The sequence below is a fragment of the Vollenhovia emeryi genome, unplaced genomic scaffold (assembly GCF_000949405.1).
Source record: "Vollenhovia emeryi isolate VEMERY1.0 unplaced genomic scaffold, V.emery_V1.0 DF939130.1, whole genome shotgun sequence".
Lineage (NCBI taxonomy): Eukaryota > Metazoa > Arthropoda > Insecta > Hymenoptera > Formicidae > Vollenhovia > Vollenhovia emeryi.
The window spans coordinates 2143393-2160995 of NW_011967236.1; the positions used below are offsets into that span (position 1 = coordinate 2143393).

The following is a 17603-nucleotide window of genomic DNA, read 5'->3' on the forward strand; positions in this document are numbered from 1 at the left end:
CGTGTACGCGCGTGTGCAGTGCGCGGCGAGATCATCAAATGTTGCGAAACGAATATAATATAGTTGCGAACAGTTGCGAAAAAATTCCAACGCGAAAATATTCCATGTCGCAGCGAACTACGTAGCGAACATGCAGCGCGGTGGCTCTGCAGGCGCACCTTAGCGTATCCCCGTATAATTTCGCTAATTGAAGTGGGCAACGACAGGCAGGCACGACGCCAGAGGATTTACGCGGAATGCGGAAAGAATTAATATCTATATCATCTAGCAGAGTGTCTCTCGCGTATCCCGCATACGCGTCGCGCGTATTCGCCCGTGGATGTAGAAAAGTCAAGTTGAAAAACGCACAGTATTACGTTCTATTTCACGCTGGGACATTAGCATTACTGTGGTCATATGATATAATATCAAAATCGTTTGTTTTTTTTATCACGCCTACACCTGTAACAGCCCTAACAGCAGTCACGGAGTCTAATTCCTGGGTAATGAATTTAAGATGAGATTACGTTATCTAAAATTCACTTTGCACCTTGTTTACCGAGACGCGCAAAAGGCTGAGAAAGCTGAAACGTCGCGCGTGAATACAAGTCGGGAATACAGCATGGATATTGAGAAAAGAGCCGCTTCAAGTTCAAAGTGTCCGTAAAAAAAGTGCCCTGAAAAAGAAAAGTCCAACTTTCGTCGTAATCTGCGTGCTATATCAGTGATTGAAAAATACAACGTCGCCTGTGCGTACAATGTTACTTGCATATATCCGGCGCGAGAGTGGAAACTCGTATATACGCGCGGCAAGTCCTCCGTCGGAGAGATCTCTCCTCTTTCTCGTTGACGAGCGCGAATTCAACGTAGGTCGATCCTCTCCCGGTGTTAACGCTCCGAGCTGGGACGTCGATCGATCGCCGGTATCGAGATCGTTAGGGAATTAATTACTTGTCGCACGGGGCGACCTTTTGCGGCGGCGATTTGATTCGCCTGCTGGCGTCGTGTTATGCTGCGTTTCGCTGCTGGTACCAGAACCCTTTAATTCAGAGAACGGCAGTCGCGGTGGCCGGGGAGGCGACCCACTTATCTTCTGCGACCTCGCGTATTTCACGACGCATACGTTGCATACGTTTAACTTGCCGACAGTTGCGCATTTCCGCAACTTCGCGGCTGATCGTGCAACGAGCCGGGTGACGATACGCGATTCTTATCTAATGAGAATATAATGCCCAATTATACAAAGTAAACGTTTTCGGATGAAGGAAATTGCTCGCGTTTGTTATCAATATAAACACAAGGTATTCTCGTTCGTCGTTAACCGATACGCAACTGCTGGAAGGCTAAAAGATTCTCGGCCGTAGATCGTCAACTTATGCTATTCGTTGCATGTGATCTCATTCCTTAATAACGATTTATGGCGATCCGTTTATTAGAAACAAGTCGTTCCGGATCTGCAGTTCTGCTTGGGCTCGCGCTCGTTCGATGTTACGCTAGTTCTTTTGACCCAAATATGACAGTAGCGAGATATGTTCCATTTTTCTTTTATGGCTGCCGGTTGTTAGCCGATAAAGGAAAGTTGCAGGTGCTTCAGCTTTTGGAATTAAATAAAATTGCCTCTAATAAATACAAAGCAGTTACACCAAAAGATTACGTTTTAAACTTGAATGGAAATTCTGATAGAACCACAATATTCCATTAATTATAACTATATTGTTTAAATGTAGTGATTGTTAAACCGATAAATTGGTTTTCATGCCATTCTTAAATATTTCGACGCCGATAATTTACTAATAATTTAGTAATACAGACGACAAGAGCGAGAAGTTCGCTATATTTTTAACTCTAATGTGTCACTAAACAGATTTAATTCGTATAATTAAATGTCTACGAATAAAATGTTACGAAATTTTACATATACTCCAGTGACAAACGCGAATGATATAAATTATCCTACAGTCAGTCCACAACGTTTCTACTTTAATTCATTTAAAAGTGAATTAAAATCATATCCTTGTCTCAAAGGGAGATCTTAAATTTTTATTCCACCCCTTGTCTCGATCTTTCTCCCACGTTTGTTTAGCGTAAATTAAATTTATTTCAACACATATTACAATATATAAATTATGTCGAGTTATTCGCCAAACGTTGAACGCGTAATTCCTCGCGTAAAATCGATCACCGTGTTATCAGTGAAAAAGATTTGAGAATCGCTGCTTCAACGGATACTAGAGGAACCGCAATGGAAAGCTATCACTCTGCCCGTATTGCTATCTATCTCGGAATCCGGTATGTACGAGATTTTAGTCAAAATTGCTGAGCGCGAAAGGGTCAACAAGCCATCCACTCGCTGAAGCGCAGTTGAAGATCGCCGATTCCTGCTTCGGTCCGATGGAAAGCTCCATTTCGTACAAAATTGAAATGTAAAACATCGATGTAAATATAATCGCGCGCGCGTTTTGTTACTGCGAAAACTGCAGAGCGGTAGAACGTGCAGGCGCGTATATTTACGCTCCTCTACGCCTATTTGCCCTTTTAGAGCAGACCGCCCCTGCTCGCGGAGCGCCTTTTCGTCGCTCGCACTTTTACGCGGCGACAACGAAACTGTGGTCCAGCGGAGTGTTAAGTCTCGTCTACGTAGAAGTCGTAAAGTCGCAGTCGTAAGAATAGTCGACGGTGATTGGTTAATTCTTATGTGCCTGACTGAATTGACCAAGTACAGTCGATTATTCTTACGACTGCGACTCTGCGACTCTCATTGTGGACATTAGGGTCAGAGCACAAAGCAACGTGATAGCTTACGGCAAAGACGTAAGCGTAAACCGTAGATTAGCGCACAAGCTTTGGCGTGTGTCGCACTTACCTCCAATTACATATGAAGTCACATTTACGCCGAAGCTTGCGCGCCAGCTACGTTTACGCTTGCGTCTTTGTTGTAAGCTATTACGTTGCTTTGTGCTCTGACCCTTAAGTTCGACGTGTTGAAGATCGATGCGATTTCCTTTCTCCTAACGGGTCTCGGTTACGCGCGATAACGAGCTCGCCTGTAGTAATCTACGCTGATTGCTGCCTTCGGTGTCGCGTTTCACCTCACAGGCATTGTATTTTACGACTTCTTCGGGCGCGAACGTATTCTTCGCGTTAACGACGCCTACGCTCCTCGTAAGATACGCGCCAAGTCAATCCTCTGTGGCCTATATTTACGTTTTACGGTAATCACGAAGATTGTATACCTCGGGATTAAAAACATTTTATCACTCACGGTCGGAATTGATAGAAGCTATGAAAAGTCCAACGATCAATCTCTCTAAAACATGTGATTAGATCACGAAAGAAACTCGCTCACTTGACGACTCCAATTTTTCACAGCGCATTAATCGGTAGGTGATTGAAAAATCGGCGTACAACGGGGAAATAAGCTAAGATCGGAATGTATTGTTCGAGGTTTCGAGAGCGAAATAAAAAAAAAAAGATTTATGCATCGATTAATCGGGCGCTGCGTGCCTCGTCGAAGATAGAAAAAAAATTCCCTCGTCCACAGAGAGCTAACAACGCACGACGTCGAGAAACGCGGCCGGGTAGGTCGCTACTTCATTACAAAGCGATACGCACGTGCCTCCTCTTCTCCCGCGAAGTTGAGAGCGGTATGAAGCGTTCGATATACTTGGCCTCTTCCCCGACGAGAGTCACCTCGTTGACCCCCGTATCTGAAGACTGCTCCGAAGCGCGAGACGCTTCAATGGAGGTCTGCTGCCGCGACTCCGCTGCTCCAGATCATTCTGGATCGAGACGGCCCTCGGGTTTTACAGGACGTGCAGGTTCTCGCAGCTCTTCGACTTGCTGTCGCGCGCCCAGACCTTGTCGAGCAGATTGCGCACCTTCAGGCTGGTGCTGGTCCGACTGCCGCGGTACTTCTTAGGCGAGTTGTTCTCCGAGCAGGAACCCAGCGGCGACTTGCTGCGGTTCTTCCGCGATCTCTTCCGGAACATCTCCCTAGTCCTCTCGGGATTCTCCAGCTTCAGGCGGATTTGCGTGAGGAGGCCGACCAGCAGCTCGTCGACGTTGTGATTAATTCCGACGGATGTCTCGATGAATTTGCAATCGTAAGACGTCGCCATGGATTTGCCCTCTATAACGGTAGAATCGATTAAACTCGCGGTGGTATCGCGCGTCCCAAAAAATCGTAAATGGGCTACTTAAAAAATACGGGATGAACTTTAGGTTACATAAAATGGTCCGGAGTCGTTTGTCCACTTTTCGAATAAGTATGAAATAAGTGGTTTAAATACCAATGACAAATTAAAATAGCAAATACTGCATTAAATTCCCTCAGTAGGGAACAATTTATTTATTTGGCGCTATTGCACCCTCGATTGTGTTTAGCACGGCTGAATATAAAATGTGCCGAGGTATAAAATATTCGTATATCGTCGCGTTATTATTTCCGACGTGATCGTGACAAGCGCCAGAGCGCGAACAATCTCTAAACGAATCTCGAATGATTAGAGATCGCTAACCTACCCGATGAAGCACCCAATTCTCGTGAATGGCGTTTCATAAGCGTATTGAGGCGATAACTACTCATTGACGACATCTCGCGCGGTTTATTTATTTCGGGCCGGATTTGCGATGATAGGGGGCGGGGATTGTCGTTTCGCGATATTCGCGCGAGATAATTATTTATTTAACGCTGATATTCGGATATATCTCGTGACGCCCTTTTTCATCAATTCAAACGTAATTCTCTCGCCGTTTCCGAATTGAGAGAGTGCGGAATAATATACGAGTCGCCGGACCGAGCGATTCGAGCTAACAGAGAATATAAGCGAGTACATACCGACCGTTTATTAACAATTGACTTGATATGGAAGAAACGTAATATTCGCCGCCTATTTATTTTACAGCATTATTAAATATTTCCCGGTGGCGACGAATTGACTGGCACACGGCGCGCAGTGCTTCTGCCACGGAGCGTATTATTGTTCACACGGGGTTGCTTTTGTTATTGCTCGCGGGTGAACAGGTGAAAAGACAACGGCGCGAGACGCCCCGTGTGTTCGCGTCATTATCTCTCGAGACGCGATCGCAATAAGTATCGGATGAAAACGCTCTCGTGCCGCGTACGCGAGCAGTTAATTAATTTCCGCACCTATAATGATTCGTAAACAACACGTCGAAACGACGAGGCGGATATCTCGCGCTCGAAACACCATAGGCTTGTTTTTTATTCCTGCACTGGTGAACTAGTGCAATAAATTAGAGTAAGACAAGTATATATTTTCTCATTCTAGCTTACTGCACCAGTTCACCAGTGCAGGAACAGAGAACAAACCTCATGTCGCGGTATTCATACGTAAGATAGTTATGTTTCTTAATTACTTGGACTCGAAACGCATCTCGCATACCTCGGCCTTTGAGTTTTTCGCCGATTCGGATGAGATTTGATTTTCGGATTGAAAGCGCGGAGCAATAATCGCTAATTGTTCATACAGAGGATAATCGCGTTTTCTCAAATTGTGAATCGTCAAATTCAAGTAACAGCGAGCCATGTATACCCATCGTTTATTAATAGCATATCTATCTCGTGTGATTTATACGTTCGAGCCGGATTACATATGCAAAACTGAATTTCGATTATGTATTTGCGTCTTAATTAGCCGTTAATTCAACTTTATCAATTGTGTCCTATCGCACGGTATCAGAATGACGTTACCAATATTTTCGCACGGTCATTAACAAAATATCGCGAGCGCAGAACGGAGCGTCATCGCGACACGTTTAATTAACAAGCACTGTCGCAATTAATCACTCATTTCGTCAACCCTGTAATGTAAATTTGACAATTACGCATTGGCGATATATTAAAATCCCCTGTCGTCCGAGGCTCGTCCATTTCACTAATTTACAGAAATATCGCGGACCTCGTGCCTTGGTGCGATCGCATTTCTTTCGCGTTGCCCTCCTGACGCGAAGTAGCAAAGTGCGCATCGCGTGCCGTTAACGTCGGGAGTGTCGTATAGAGTGTCGTACGAAGTATCGTTTATCGTACTTTGATAATTAGCGCATGATCGTAATTAACTGTTTCAAGGAACGGGCGTTGTGCGAGTGCGTCGAAGGAGCGACGACGAGGAAGTCACAGAAAAGTGGGAGACCTGGGTGGCATCGGGTGCCGGCGGTGCAACGGTGGGTGAGTAACTTGTTATTTCAATCGTTGCCGCATTGAACGTTTACAATTATTTTACGCGCGGCGCACCTTTATCTCGAAATATCGATTATCTTGAGCGATAATTTGGAATAAGTTGTGCTCTATAGTTCAATGCGGTTTGTTTGAATTAAAATAAAATTCAAAAAATTGAATTTTATTTTAATTCAAATTTAGTTCGGAATTTATAAAAATTTATAGATATCCGTACAGACGCGCGTATTAGACGCCAATAAAAATATGCAAATAAATAAATTTATTGCGATCTCGACACTATTAGAATTTTCGCTTCTAATAGTCTGCAAAATTCTTTATAAAATATTAAACGATATACCGTGGGATATCTTGCAGACAAGCGCGGTATTATAGGAAAAAAAATGCACAATTGCGAGAAAGATGCTATTAATCTAATCACGTTTAACGGTACAGAGAAAGCGTATTCTATGCATCGATGCGTTCGCTGGAGGGTTTAAATGGCTTTTTCCCGCTCCACTGCCCTCGGAGAATTTGCATCGGAGCAAACCGAGGTGCTGCGTCAGTACATTTACGTGTGTTGCGTTATCTACGATCGCCCTATATCAGCGTTTCGCGCTAAATGCCACCTCAATGATAGATAGACTCTCCTCGTTTCTTAAGTACATTTCTAACGCGCGGCGATTTCCATTTTCGCGTGTCTCGACGAAATCTGTTCGATTTGGGTTAAGTAATTTCTGGGGGAAGAGAGGGAGATCGCGATCACATCATAGCTAGTCGGACACAAACATTACCTTCGGTTGACACAAGTCGGCTGCGAACAAGATCGACCTTGTTCCCCACGAGGATGACACCCCTCGAGGATACGTGATCGCTCCGCCATAAGGATTGGAGAACCTCCTCAGCGGCGCGCACCGAAGCCCGATCGGTCGTAGAGTAGACGACGCAATACGCGTGCGGCTCGTACGTCGAGATGCAATTTTCCGGCTGCAAGCATTAATTATGGCGGAGATGAATTAACACTAATGACCCACGATCGAGCTTATCTGTCTTCCAATTTATAAAGCAATATTAATTGATCGTCGTGTATGAAACAATCGCATCGACATCTTCGTATAATGTACAGATAAATCAATTACACGCGCAATTAAAATCGCATTTTAATTGCGTCATAATCTTGTTGCGGAAAGTCAATTTAATGATTTCAGCTTTACTGAAAGGCCTTTTCGTTGCGTTGCTTAAAATAAATGTAAAAAAAACGTATGTGGGGGTATCGCGTGGAACAATCTGTTTTTTGAAAATTTCAAACACGCAATTTTCCGGGTAGATATTAATCGTGATATAAACATTAATGACCATAATGGAGCTTGGCAGTCTCCATTTCCAATTCATGACACTTGTGCATGAAACAGTTTTGTACCAACAAAGTTCGCGTAATTTCTAGAAAAATTAATTAACGTAATTATTATCTCATTTTTGTTCCACCGACTTCAACGTTATATGCAAACATTTTATATCGTTCCACATCTACATTCTATATCTTTCTATATCATTTTAAACGTATTCTATTCCATAATCAAATTCATCCGATGAATCCAATAAAAGCTGCATCTGACGTATTTCATGTTTATCTTTCCGCTCCGCGAAACTAGTAAAATAAATATTTCTTTTTATTTCCTTTTAATCCAACGAAGCCAAAGGTTTCCTTCGGTTAGATGTATTAAAAAGAAGCGCGCCTTTTGTATAGATATTATAAAAGAGAACTTCTGTAGAACAAGGCATTATAAAAGCAAGCTTTAGAAGTTTGCTATTACGCTTTAGACATAACTTATATATAAAGGGAATATTATCTATACAGATTCCTTGGAGCGCGTAATCATGGTGATAGTATGGAATAAAATCGAATAGCAAAGTTGAAATATAAAATTTACCTTGCGATATAAAATTATAATTAATAGTTCCTGAACATTTTTTTAAGTCTCGTTGCTTTCATCATTGATGCCTAGTGTCATTGTGGATGACAGATAACATACGATGTTTCCAATTGAAATCAGTATGCCAAAAAGGGCTAAAGAGAAAGGGATCGTTATCCGTTTTATGGGTATTTAACACCTTGAAACTTAGAATTGAATTTTCACAGTTGACACGTAAAAAAATTTTAATTTTTCGACTCTTGCACTTTTGTTCTTTATTATTTGTGCTCTCTCTCTCTCTCTCTCTCTCTCTCTCTCTCTCTCTCTCTCTCTCTCTCTCTCTCTCTCTCTGAAAATATTATTTTTCGTATTTGCCAATTTTTACTGAAGTCGACATAGTTGATTAATTTTTAATTATCGGCGGAACATTTAAGAAATAAGATTGTTCCATGTTTTACCCGCTAAAGTAACAAACTTTGATAAAATCGTCTTTGACTCGTAAATCGTGTTAATTAAACTCGAGATTGTTGATATTATTGCAGTCAATATCGTGTTTTTGCCGTAAATCGAAAAATTAAAACATCGAGATGCATTTACCTTTTTACTTAAAAAGACCTATCTCCCTGTTTGCGAAGCGCAATCAAATGTCGCTGTTTCATTATTGTCCACTCAAATGACGTGAAAGTTTCTGGAACGTGTAATTGCAAACGCAGCGTTCCGAGTGTTGCAACACCCGCACAGAGTGCTAGGCAATAAATAGTAATCTCCCGAGCGATCTTTTTCACTGTACTCCATAATTGGTATTCACGACGAAGTGGTAACGAAATGAAATCTGCGTTGAGAAACGGAAGGAAGCTTTAGCATAAAATCACCGTGAGGGCCTAATTTGTATTTCGGTGGAGCTTTGGAAAAGACGGAGCATAATATTCAAGTCAAGTTGGAACGATAATCCCGGCTATACCTAAACCTGGCTTAGTGATTTGCCGTAATCTTTCTGACCTAAATGTCTGTTTAATATATACCGAGACACACACACCTGATTCATTCAAACAGCCCTTCATAAAAGCAAACATGATATTTGCTTGGAACAATGCTTAAAGTATTCTCAAGTACCTACATACAAGCGATATGTAACGATCGTACAATAGGGAAGGGCATTAAGATATTTCGCACGCACTGAACTTAAGTAAATCCAATTGATGGATTTCTTTTTATTGACAAAAATAAAAGTCCGCCCGGCTAAGGGGGTTAAATCACGTTAGCTCAGCCGGTCGTTAAAGGTTAAGATCGCAACGAGAACGGGTTCTATGATTTTGCGAACGATTATACGAAAGAATTACCTTGAACCGTATCAAAGGCGCGCTGCGCCTCGTGATATCGAATATATCTAGGGATCGACCGCTTAACGGTCGAACGCGCGGCATGGCTCGATGCTCGTCAATGACTCGCAGCACGCCTGGTTGAACGGAGGCAGGAGAGAACGAAGAACGCTTCGTTACTCCCTCAGGTCCTTTTTCTTATACCCCTCTAAGCTCGCGGTAGCTTACGATTAGCTCGCGCGGTAGCTCTGTTACTTGGTCGGTTACACAAAAACCGCAAATCGGACTGTCGCGCGCTTTGGATGCCAGACGGGCCCACAGGCTTGGATAACGTTGCTCCAAATGGGAATTTTCTCGTAGCGCGTACCCGCAAAATGCAAAAGAATGACGATAATTGTGTCGCTAGTTTGAAAAGAGTATCTCGGGATCTCTTACCCAAATTTTCATATATGCGCATATATCTTAATGTTACGTTAAAATTATCTTAATATTCCTACGTACTTTATGATTATTAAAGTAACAAGACTAATATATTTGAAAATATTCCTGGAAAATTAGGATTTCCAATAATTTTCTCAGGGAATATAGATTTGTTAAAATTAAATCACAGTTCGTTCTGATCTTATCTCGCAAATGCTTCTTTCTGAAAGTGTACGAAATCATTTAGTCTACTAACTACGTTTTCTTAAATTTAGTTTTATAAAAGAAGAAAATTGTATTAATAGCACACGCGGATAATCAATAATTGCGTGTTTATCTCGTCCCTTTTTCAAGTTTCTACGCGTGCTATAAGAAATACAATTACACAATGACTGGAGAAAGATTCCTGAGAAATTTCACATGAGAATTAAACACGAAAGCGCGCTAATAACACTCTCGGATGCATCGCATTATAATATATTTACGCATTTACATTGATTAAATAAAACGTGCGGAGGCTTTCGACTCTAAAATCACAACATAAGATCAAGCGTTTCCCATTTGCGCTTAACTTTGTTGGTAAACTTTGTTAATGAATTCGCGTAAATGCAAAACAAATACGATACTGCTCTCTAAACTTCCTCCTTCTCTCCCCCCCCCTCTCTCTCTTTCTCTGATTCGTCTTGCTTTTTTAAATTTATAGAGGATGTTTCCTCAACTAAAATTTGATTTTGCCAGAGATCTCTTCGTAACTTTTTAATTTCCTTTTCCACTTTTCAATTTGAAGAATTAATCCATAAATGTGCTGCAAGATAAAAAGGAGCTGTACCTTTAAATACGTATTTATGTAAGATATCTACGAATTATCGCTACTCATTTATACGTGTTATTTAATCAATCTTCTTTAATGAGAATTCTATTAGTTGTTATATATCATTCCCGCGATTCCACTTTCAGCATTAATCACTTTCGTAACTAAATTGCGAGTTGAAACGTCGTTAAGATAAAATCCACTTAAAATTGAACAACTCAATTTAAAAAAAATTTGAAACTAGCTCTGTAGCAACCGTGACGTATTGCACACAATGTAATATTATTGCGATTAACGAAGTTACCGTATGCATTTAGTAGCAGCTATATAGTTAATAATTAATGCGTGTTTACTATGATGAATAATGGATGCACATTAAAACCGCAAACTACTGGATAAATTAGTGCTTATATACAATGTTATTTCGCCAATTAAATCCATTTTTTCAGCGATCTATCTTTATAAATATATTAGTACAATTTTATTTACGTGGCGCAGCAACAACGGCGCAATTGCTAATTCAGTTTTCCTCTCATAAAACAGTCCTCTCGTAAAAAAGACGTGTTAAGTCGATACTCGAAAGTCTTCAAGTATTATTTCCTCTTTTCCGCGATGCTAATTGGCTCACTTCGTGCCACGAACTGCCAGTGACAAGACGATTGAATTTTGACACCTATCAAAGAGGCTGCGTATAAAATAAGTTGTTTTTAAGAAAAATTTTCACGCGAAGCTTGAGAGTGCGAGAGAGAGAGAGAGAGAATATTAGGAATAGAATTTTAGCAGGCGGCATATCAAATTCTCAACGGACGCCTTTGTTTTGATGCCCGCGCGGTGTACACGTGATTGTTCACGTGTCGCACCCTCACTCGCTCGCCGAACGTCGAGCCGGCAGGCGGTGTCGCGAGTCGCTCCGTGCCTCGTATTACTTTTATTACATTATCAATTTTCGAAACGCGATCACGAGTTCGAGAATAAAACTCTATTAATTTGCACACCTTTACCAGTAACAAGTAAGGTTCGACTAATCATTAAGTTTCTACAGCTCGTAACGAGAAACGAATTGCTGAGGCGACGGCTTTCTATCAACGTACATAAATATTTCACGAGAATAACTAATCTAGTAAAATATGAACGTAAATCGTGATACTTGATCGTAATTACGTCTCGTTTACGCATCGCGCTTTGAATTGGCTGTCGATTTTAGTGTAATCTTTTAGTTTCGAGAAACGATAGAGAGCTTTGTTGGTTTACGGCTTTAGTATTTCCGTTGTTTGCTGTATTTCGTTGTTACACTTCGTAGCTCAGACAGGAAGTAGAGAAAGTCGCCACGTTAGATCGCGAAATATAATCAAGAACTATCTCAGTTAATTGTTACAATTAATAGACTTGATCGTAGTGGACGTTTCGCTCGCACAAATCATTTCGCGCGAGGATTAAATTGTGTTGTCCTATTAAATTAAAATTTGCAATTAAGTAACTTACGTTCGTGCACATCAATTTAATTCACGCAACATCTCCGGTGTAATTAGAATATAAGAAACGATTTTCGTTTGAAAACTTTCTCAAAATTTTCTCGATCGAACAGAGTCAATCGTTACCTTAACAATACTAATTATCCGCAGAACGATAGGAGCAAGATATACCTATAGTAGCAATCGCTGAAGAAAGTAATTTGAAAGAGAGAAAGAAAGAGAATATTAGGTATAGAATTGTCAATTGCGTATGTAGGCCAACGAATTCTCAACGTTTTCTTGTTGTTTTTCACTCGGCGCGGTATCGTACGACGATTAAGCGGGCCAACGAATTCTCAACGTTTTTTTTTGTTGTTTTTCACTCGGCGCGGTGACGTACGATGTTTTTGCGTGCCATCATGTTGAAGGTCGGCCGCGCTCTCACTCGCTCGCCGGGCCTCGAGCCGGCAGGCAGTCTCGCGAGTCGCTCCGTGCGTCGCATTACTTTTACATTATCAATTTTCGAAACGCGATCGCGACGAGTACGAGAATAAAAGTCTATTAATTTGTACACCTTTGTCAGTAACAAGTTCGATTAATCATTAAGTTTCTACAGCTCGTAACGAGAAACGAATTGCTGAGGCGACGGCTTTTTATCAACGTACATCGATATATCACGGGACTAACTTATCTATTAAAATATGAACATAAATCCTGATACTTTATCATGATTACACTCTCGTTTACGCATCGCGCTTTGAATTATCTGTCGATTTCAGTGTAATCTATCCTTCAGTTTCGAGAAACGATAGAGAAATTTATTGGTGTACGGCTTCAGTATTTGCGTTGTTTGCTGTATTTCATTCTGATATACTTCGTAGCTGAAACAGGCAGGGTGTAGAGAAAGTTGCCACGTTAAATCTCGAAGTGTAATCAAGAATTATCTTAGTTAATTGTTACAAGCGGGTGTTTCGCTCGCGCAATTCATTTCGCGTAAGGATTAGATTGTCTGACAATTCGGATTGTAAAATATCGTTTCGTCGCGGATTAATTACTACTTATTTACCGCAGATGCTTTGATTCCGATACTCGCATCGTATTTTATATCGTAAATTTAAAAGTGACTTGTTCAGTGATAATTGCCGGTTTGAATGATTTGCGTGACGGAAAGTCATACGACGCACGAATAACCCGGTGTGTTTCGCGGTGTTTCACGTCGCGTACGGGAGTGTCACGCAAAATTTCGCGCGTTCGTTCTCGCGAGTGAATATTGTGAGTGCAACAAGGAAATCTGAGAGGAGGAGCAGGCCTGGAAGGCGTCGGGCAACGGCGGAGCAACCGTGAGGTGAGTGTTTTGTTTTATATACATATATTATTTGTTACTCGCAAAATTAATATCTACTCTCTGTTTGTCTTATTTACTCAAACGATTCCAAAAAAAGTTGCACACAAAACGTACGTTAAAATCTCGTGAGTTTATATTAAAAAGAAAAATATTTTTGTCGAGTACTTTATAATCATTTTATTAAATATCTATTTGAACAATATATAAAATGAATAAAGACTTATTGTCGCCAATAAATAATTAATCAACGTAGGAAAATTAATGAACGACTCAACTGGCGAGTTTAAATTAAAGAATTTTATTGCGGAAAATATTACCGCAATAAACAGTCTAATATATAAAATATTTAATGCAATAATTTCGATTTTAAGTAATTACTCTATAATAATCGTATATATTTTTCTTTTTTACAGTTCAACGTAGTTACGACAACTCCGCCGCTGCGCATCGTATCGGTGAGTGGTTAAACTTTTATTTAAAAAATTGGTATACTGGATCTGTTATACGAAAAAATTGCAGTATATCTACATTGAGCGGTAAACAATATATTTATGCATATCGAATGTATTCGGGTGGGAAATAAAATAAGCCAGAAAAACGTGGATAATATCTTTAATAGTTAATAGAGAGCGAGAGAGCGAGAGAAAGAGAGGCGTGCAGCGCGCGCAATACTGTGCTCTAGTCTAATAAAAATTACATAGATACTTTAAAACTCGTTACTCTTTTCACTTACAAGTTTTTCGATCAATAAAGAAGTTAAATTTTTGCTAACGAAAATTTCAAGGGGTCGTTTCTCCTCACAATTTTTTTAATCTAGCCTACCCTATTAATTCACCTGGAATAATTATGCTCTATAAAGATTTTATTAAAGTTTACGCGAAATTAAATTGCAAAATTAGCATCCGCTGTTCAACTTGTGGAGCTCGAACATTCAAAATCGCTCCGTTTCTAATTGCCTATCTCGCAAGGACTATCGATTTCTCGACGTTCTTGTCAAGGTAAAAGTTATCTCGAATTGATTGAAGGATACATTGATGAAAATTGAATCGCTAGATCTAGGACACGTCAGAGATACGTAGCAACCTGAACTCGAAATTGTATCAGTTTCTTTCGTATATAAATCATACCATTCTAGAATTTCAGACATATTTCTAAGAAATGATAAAAACACAAGATAAAGTAATTCATTTCTTTCTTAATCAAGAAGATATTTTCCCCCATTATCGATAATTGGAGGGACGCCATCTTACTGGAAACTTCTTTTTCTCCATCCGTGTTAGAGATTGCTATCGCGGCAAGTTTATCTGCGTAATAAATACGCATTAACTTAATAAAGGCCGGCCTAATATAATTCCGGGACTATCAGCGGAAATCAGGATCGCGGCCTCGCGGCCTAACGTGATTGCAGGTCAGCCTTGACTTTCGGTACCAAGAATAACGGCGGCGCGGTCGGCAGACCGTCCCGGGTACGGCCTTCGGTCGGCGGAATTCCACGGAATTCAGGAAGTTGGAAACTCGAGAGTTCGACCGCCATTAACGTGGCGCAATCGTTCACCGTTTCGTCGGCACACGCAAAGATCGGCCGCGGGCGCGCGCGCGCGCGCGCGCATCGGCGCGGTCGACCGCGCGATATACAGTCGCGTTGTACGCGAACGGCTGCGAACGTACGTTTTAATTAAAGGGCAAATTCGATTGAAATTGTCTGGCGAAGCGTGGCGGCGGGTCTACCCCTCCCCCCCCCGTTTCCAACCCCTCCCCCCGTTCACGGAGTCAACCAACCCCCTTCCGACGCAGGCTACAGTGTACGTATATCACGGCAGGGTCCCACATTTACGGCCGTACGCGAGTATCGTCGCGCCAGCGCGTCAGCTCGCCCACCGTGGAAAATGGATTTTAATTTAATTCCCGCGGTACAAAAGCACACACCGCGTGCCCCTCACGGACCGTCCTTTCAACCTGCCCGCCCCCCGTGTTAACTCGATTACGTCGTCCCCGTCGTCGTGAGAGCACTTCGCCGGAGGTTCAAGGTGCGGTCCCCCGTCCGTTTGTTCGACGAAAACGAGAGGAGACCGGCCGGCCGGCTGGTGGAGATCGAGCTTGCGGCAAAAATGAATTAGTTCGGGGGCACGGAAAATTAGCATTACCGTGCGCACCTCTCTCTCTCTCTCTCTATTTATCTCTCTTTCCTTTTCTTAATGATTAGTTAACTATGAAAATTCCGAGACCTGCTGTAAACTCATTGTCAGTCACGTCGACTCTCGTCTCACTTTACCATTCTGCTCTTCTCTCGATGGAAATATCGGTGTACTTGTATTTATATCCCCAAAAATGATTAGTTCAGGAGCACGGAAAATTAGCATCACCATGCGCATCTCTCGCTATCTCTCCTTTTCCTAGTGATTAGTTAACTAGGAAAATTCCGAGACCTGTTGTAAACTCATTGTCAGTCACGTCGACTCTCGTCTCACTTTACCATTCTGCTCTTCTCTCGATGGAAATAATGTACTTGTATTTAGATTCCCTCGTGTCAAGTAAGGTAGGGAATTTTTTTTATTGAAAATTTTGCCGAGCGGAAAAATTCACTTTAAATATTTGATTTTAATAGTTTTATTGAGGCGCGAAACACCTAAAATAGATTTTCGCTCGATAAATATTTTAATCAAATTGATCACTCGATACTAATTCCGATAGCGTTTTGTTCCTCGATCTCATAAATGTCAACATTGGCGAAATTCGCGGTCTGATGGGCACGTACGGATGGACCGTAATATACGAGAGCCTATACTTTGGTCTGAATCACTGGTAAAACTTACCGTCATTTCGGCACAAGAATGATCGATGAAAGTCAGTTCCGATTCCTCGCCAGCCAAAAGCACGCTGACGGTCTTTTCGCCGGACTCGTCGTCTGCAATGAACGAGAATACAGTTGGGCTTGGTGATATTACGCGAACCGTGTATTAAATAACTCATTAAGTAATTAACAAATAAAGCCGGGACGATCGACCTGATTTTACGGGGAAACAAACGCCTGAGTCTAAATGGAGTGTCACTCCAGAGACGCCCTTCATTCCAAATTCAATTCAGAGACTAGGAATATGCGGGCACTTGTAAAGTGCAAATCAGGTCGAATTCAAACTTCCCCATCGGTTTTCGAATAAGTTTGATAATTCAACAAGATCCGCGAAATTGACGCAACAGCTTTCCTCTAATTGTACGAATACAGATTTATTTTAAGGGAAGGGGAATTAATTTTGCGTACGGTGAAGGTCTTCGGCATGAAACTTGGCGCGAGCCGAAATAATAGAGTGTCAGCATTTAAATCGGATTTGTTTCGGTTCGCGCACACAGCGGGTCGACCCGGAAACCTCGCGCCACCCCTATTCCGGGCCATTCCACGCCGCTTCGAAATCACACGCACGGATTTTTTCCGTTTTTGATCGTTCGAACAAAACAATTACATCACACTTCAAACTCGAATGGAGAGTGTCCCGCTTGTTTTCGTTCCGATTCGCTCTATCCGGGTGGCTTTCGGGGATCCTTACGGGGGTCGCGTGCCGCGCGTTTGATCGATCGGTGACGTCGTGGTCGAACGGGGGAGCGGAAGGTCGTGGATTTTGCGGCCGCGATGGGGCTGTAACTTGGTCGACTCACCGATCGAAGTGTCGTAGGCGTGCAGGTACTCGGAAGTCATAAATTGAGACACCAGCGAGCTCTTGCCGACGGCGGGGGCGCCCAGCATAAGGACGCGATACGGCGCCGGACCTTGGGACGCGCTGCTCTCCCTCGAACTCGCCAACGAGCCCGCCGCCGAATTCCGCGCCGATCCTGGGTACGAGGCAGTCAGGTGTTCCGTGCTGCGTCGAATAGAAGAAAGACTAGGCGCGTGTTGGGATTAGCACAGGATTAAGTTACATCGTCGATTTATATAAGAATGAAACTTATTTCGTAAACACCGATTCGAGAAATCAGGGAAAGAAACTATGCACTTGAATCTCTTAGATTTTCGATTTTGGGGGGAGAGGGGCATGTCTTTGCTTGGACACAGATGGATGGAGTATCAAAGACAAATCGGTCTTTTAGAAAGAAATTTGGTAATTGTGCATAAAAGCGACTTCCTCTCCGATTCGCTTGATTTTTAAATATGTTGTTGGGGATGTCTTCCCGAGTAATTTCATATATATATATAAGGG

The 17603-nt window shown here is 41.9% G+C and overlaps 1 protein-coding gene across 1 annotated transcript in view; it reads right to left on the reverse strand.

Annotated features, from left to right (window-relative positions):
- Nucleotides 1–2719: 2719 nt before the first annotated feature.
- Nucleotides 2720–17603, reverse strand: part of LOC105568337 — a 30780-nt gene continuing 15896 nt past the window's right edge. Inside the window, exons 6-9 of the mRNA XM_012023934.1 lie at nt 17065–17288; nt 16227–16318; nt 6949–7141; nt 2720–4108 (exon numbers count right to left, since the gene is read on the reverse strand). Coding sequence (XP_011879324.1) covers nt 3783–4108; nt 6949–7141; nt 16227–16318; nt 17065–17288 — 835 coding nt within the window. The 3' untranslated portion in view covers nt 2720–3782. The remainder of the gene's footprint in view (nt 4109–6948; nt 7142–16226; nt 16319–17064; nt 17289–17603) is intronic.